Consider the following 5,304-nt stretch of genomic DNA (forward strand, 5'->3'; position numbering starts at 1 on the left):
TTTGTCCCACGAGTCCTTCAGTCACTTTCACATGAAAGAAATGACTCCAGGTCATTTCTTTCATGCAACTTTTATTCTGAAAAACAGGCTAATTTAAGCTCAATATTCTTCACCTTAACCCTTCTCCCCCTTTCTTACCTTCATCTTGAGGATGTCAGCGACATGGTTCCCGTTAATTCATTACTTGGACTTAAACTGCTTTCGGCAAATGAATTGACGTTTAAATAAGAAGAAGAATCAACTTTATAATGACGCTGTTTTGTAAAAAGTCTGAGTTGATGCTTTGTTAGTTCTCTCCGCTAAAAGAGAAGCAAACAACTGTTAGAATGTTTGTTTTCGGAGTTTGGATCTGTCGGTGCTAGGCTACGCTAACACGGCAGCAGCTCCATCAACACTCAACATAACGTCATTTCATGTCCTGTGGTTTGTACACAGAGCTCATGTCACTCTTGGCCTCTTTGCATTGACTTATCATCACGTTGTGACACTTCACATTCAACATGACACATTTTAACTTCCTACAAACAGACTCGTGACGGCTGAGAGTTCAAGCCAAATGTAATCTTTATTAGACTGTTTCTGTACAAAAAGCACTGGATCACAGGAAGAAAACCAAAAAAAGACATGCATCTATTTACAGCATGGCCAGAGACAGGAAACCAAAGAAAGCTTTAGTTTGTATTCTAAAGACATTACTTAAACATTGTGCTTTGATATACTTTGATGATATATTTCATATTTCACAAAGATGCAGTACCTCTGCCCTCTTTCACATTGAAGTAAAACATCGAAAAAAGTATATTTTGCAGTTTTTTTAAAACCTCGGCTGAAAACCAGGACGGTGAGAAGCAAACTTTCTACAACTGTGACCGAAATAAAATGAAATAAAAAACGGTGACAGCGAGCTGTTCGAAAGGTGGAGACGGAGGTGTGTTCACCGGCTGCAGTTCATTAGTGTCGCTGAAAGAAATGGCTTTTCCTAAAGACACTGGACAGATGTTCAACCACCAGCCGGCTGATGTTGTGCAGACACTGACGTCCTGCTGGATTTGCATAAAGTCAAAAAAGTTGAATCCTTCCCTCACGTCAAAGACGTTCAGAGAGTTAGTTCACGTCTTCTTTTCATTTTACCTTTTTAATATTCGTGTGACTGTAGCATGCAGATGTTCTAAATGTAGAAACATTGTCTCGTCATTTTACAGACTTTTGAAACTGTTCTGATGGTTTTCTTGTGAAATAAGAGATTCTGATCAAACAGACGATAAGTTCAGAATAGTTTCATTCTGAGATATCAACACAAAGTTGTCCGAATTCTAAGATGTTTATTTTTCTTTTTATTTGAAATATAAATCTAGAAATTGTGAAACATTTAAGTTCATTTTCTCATTAATATGAAATTCAGATCTTTTAATTATGACATTTTATTTTTACGATAACACGTCGAAATTATGAGATTTGTGTCATTTGATTTCCAAATCTTGTAAATGAATAATGTATTCTATTGTCATTTCTTGTGTTTGTGAGATGTTGAATCATATTTACGTGCCGTAGAAGTAATGCTTAGAGACGGTTGTAGTTCCTTCCTCTGTGGGTTGGGGGCGCTGTGCGTTGCTGTTTGGAAGGCTAACTGCTAACTGCTAACGTCTTCTCTTTCAGGTCAGTGCTGATGATGCAAACTTTGTTTTTTGGGGAACCTGAGGGACGAACGTCTGGCACAAAAAAAGAAGTTCTCACAGTTTGACTGGAGACTTAAATAAAACACAATCCGCTGCAGAACTCAAACTTTGTCAAACAAAGAGACGTTGTCGATCGTAAGGCATGAAAAACACGACTTTTGATTCTTCCAAACGTTTTGATCACAGAACAGGAACTCAGTTGCATCAGTAAAAGATCCAGATTGTGTGCGACGACGAGGACGGAACCACCAACAACAACACCAACGTCCATGGAAGTCTCCTTGAGATCAGTGAACCCAAAAACCTTTCGTTTTAAAAATCTGCTGCCTGTTTTTAAATCGTTCATTCTCACGAAAAAAAACCCACAAAGACGAGAGGATCGGGTCCAATATTAAGATAAAACATCGTCTCCGAAACACCGAAACCAAGAGAGACGCTCGGTCCAAAAGTAAAGACTGGAGGAATATTATGATCGTTATAAGCTTCTGAAATATAAAAATTTCACATGACAAGGATTTTTTTGCCGTTTCCCAACGGCAGGAAAAAAAACATATCGGTGCATATCGCTCTTGCTTTCGTCTTTTTTTGTTACTTTTAGCTTTTTTTTCTTCTTTTTGCTAAGATGCATTGCTCTTTATTAAGTGCCCCAACAAAAGAATAGTGCATTAAGAAATAACCATGATTATACATTTCACAATAATACACAAAAGGACGAGAAGAACCAGGGGAAACACAAATGATGCTGTTTACAAAAAGTTAAATATCATATCGTAAAAGCATTTTTATACAAAAGTGATGAAAGCGTTTTTTGTTTTTTTTACGTCCTGCTTTCAAAAACAGGGCGACCGTGTCGTGACGTGTTTTTTTGTTTGTTTTGTTTTTACAAAAGGGTTAATTCCTCTCACTTGTTCACTCTTTTTACAATATCTAAAAGGTATTAAGACATCAAATGTGTTTACATATATATATTTGAGACTATCATTCAGGCCTAAATCACAAAAGGAACTCCTCCAAAAACATACTTTTCATAAATACATATAAAATAAGCACAGTCAGAAGAATAAGAAGAGAATCTGGTACCTAAATGTGATTAAAACGGCTGCAAGCTTTTTCTGGTTAAAATCTACCACTCAACACACCTGAAACAGAACTATTGTACTGGATTAAACAATAGCATGAGAGAGACGTCCAAAACAAGGAAATAAGAAATGATCAAAATAAAAATAAAAAGCTGGGCCGCCTCAACTTCATTCAGTTATTGTAACTTTTGTTCTTCTCGCTGCAGGACGTTCGATTCATTCTTTAGAAAATTACTGCATTTTCCTCCTTTTTAGAATATGAGACAAACTTTGTTAAACGCCAGAAGATGTGACTTTAATCTTAAAGGCGGGGGGGGGGGGTAATTATTATTTATAATTCAGTTAATTCAGATTTCTGATTGAAAATCTAGAAGCCGTCTGACGGGTTCTAGATTTAAATAAGAATCCACCGGGAGCTTGTGATCCGGTGAGAGGAACATGAACTGACCGAACAGTCACTCTGCGTCTCACACATCAGTTCTGAGTCGCTTCGGGAAAGGAATCGCTGCTTTGCATATTTTAGCTCATTTGCTACAAAACCAAATACTCTCATGAGATGTGTTGAGAAAATGAATCTGCAGAGACGAATATTGGTGTATTGTTGCGTGATGACGTTTAAAAAGGTGCAGCATGAACTTCGTTGTGACGCAACAATAAGAAAAGTAGAAGCAGACCAAATGTCGACAAATATTCATTTTCTCTCTGCAGGTTGATTTTCCCGTGAAATAAATTAATACAATTAATTATTTAATTAATCAAATTGGAATAATTTAATTAAAATATGCAGAAACACTGGTAGCCTTTTTTTTAAATGAATAATTTTAATAATTTGGGCATCAGACCAGTGTGCTTTAATGTTTAAATGTAAATGATGTCTGCACATTTTCATGTTTTATTTTCCTCCATTGGTTTCCACTCTGCTCTTGTGTAATCCATCACAGTGAACATCAAGTCTGCAGTTGTTCTTGTTTTCTCCTCAAACTGCAATTTGAGGGACAAATTGCATTAAATTTAATAAAGTTTGTGTCAAATATCCATTATTATTATTATTATTATTATTATTATTATTATTATTATTGTTATTATTTGTAATTCAGTTCTGTTACCTCACTTGAACCAATCAGCAGGCTTCAGGATGTTTTGTTGCGTGAAACTTTCAAATGTGATTAAATGAAATCATTTCTTCATTATTGAGTCTTTGGATTAAATCGAGAATAAAAAGCTCACCTGTCAAGTTCAGGTGAGTCCTCCATACCCGACTGCAGGATCCGTCTCATGCAGAACTCCATTTAAGTGGAGATAGATTTTAACAATAAATAAAGTAGTGGTTACTGTGATAGATTACACAACATTTAGCATTATTTCATATTATACAGAGATAAAGGAAATAAGAAAAAAATTATGTTAACAAAATATTTAGCAGTGATTTGTACTAAATGAGTAAAATATAGAAGCGCACTGGCCCTTTAATTCTGACCAGATCAAACCCGATTGACTTGTTAGCCAATGAGTGACCAGAAGCTCCCGGTGGACACGCCTCCTTCCTGTCTCACAGTGGTTCAAACTGATCCGAGACCTGTTTGAGTCTCCACAGACTTCTGAAGTCAAACACAACTAATACTCAACACAACATGTAGTACACACCCTGCAGACACCCCCCCCCCCCCACACACACACAGTTCACCTCCACGATGACGTCGACTGGCGGTCAAACTAATCGATGAAGAGTCAAACTTTGTCTTCTGCTGCAGTGGTGGATTGTGGGTCGGTCGAGGGGATGACGGGAAGGTTCTTTTTTTGTGTGGCATGTCAGGTGGGCGGGGCCATCAGTGGTTGGGGGGGGGGGGGGTGGTCTGACGGTATCTGGTAACCCTCCTCACATTGGGGGCACGATGAGACCTGCCATAGCTGAGAGAGACGACCAGACAAAACACTCAGTTTGATTTCTCTCAACGACAAAACAATCAGAAGAATCAGAAGCAGAAATAAAGTCGTCTCTCTGCTGAATGTCAGAGGAACCGACGTGGACGAACGCTCCGTCAAAGAAGAAGCTTCTCTGCAAGAAGTGTCATCTTATCATTATTTCTGCTCATTATTGAGCCCGACAAGTGTCGTTTTCTGAAAACAAGTTCATTAAAATGGGACAGCATTCAGTATCAGTCTGTTTGCAGGTTTAAGTACAACTTACGTTTATTTAATTAACGCTGCAGAAGTTACAAAGAAACCAGGTTTCCTTTAATTCATCACACAAAACGTATAATAAATGTGTCTTTGTGTTTATTTTATGTCTGTTTTCCCCAAATAGTATTTTTTATTCATTTTTCTGGACAGTTTTCTCCTTGTTTTTGCAAGAACACTCCTGAAACATGTTGTTCGCGTCTGAAGCAAGTTGAATTATTAGATGTTTGTCATCGTCAGGACTCAGTGAGGGACAAACATGATTCAATAAGATGAACAAAACACCAGAAAAGTTATGGATCAACTTTGACGTCCGAGTGTCAAACAGCAGGTCTCCACATGTCACAAATAAAGAGTTATTATCATTACGG

General features: G+C 37.5%; 1 protein-coding gene across 1 annotated transcript in view; it reads right to left on the bottom strand.

Annotated features, from left to right (window-relative positions):
* Positions 1–546: 546 nt before the first annotated feature.
* The window catches only part of LOC306777937 (transcription factor COE3-like), a 124,239-nt gene continuing 119,481 nt past the window's right edge, over positions 547–5,304 (bottom strand). The window contains exon 14 of the mRNA XM_079269243.1: positions 547–4,663. Coding sequence (XP_079125369.1) covers positions 4,632–4,663 — 32 coding nt within the window. The 3' untranslated portion in view covers positions 547–4,631. The remainder of the gene's footprint in view (positions 4,664–5,304) is intronic.

The sequence above is a fragment of the Melanostigma gelatinosum genome (genome assembly GCF_949748355.1).
Source record: "Melanostigma gelatinosum genome assembly, chromosome: 5".
In the NCBI taxonomy this organism is placed as follows: Eukaryota; Metazoa; Chordata; class Actinopteri; order Perciformes; family Zoarcidae; genus Melanostigma; species Melanostigma gelatinosum.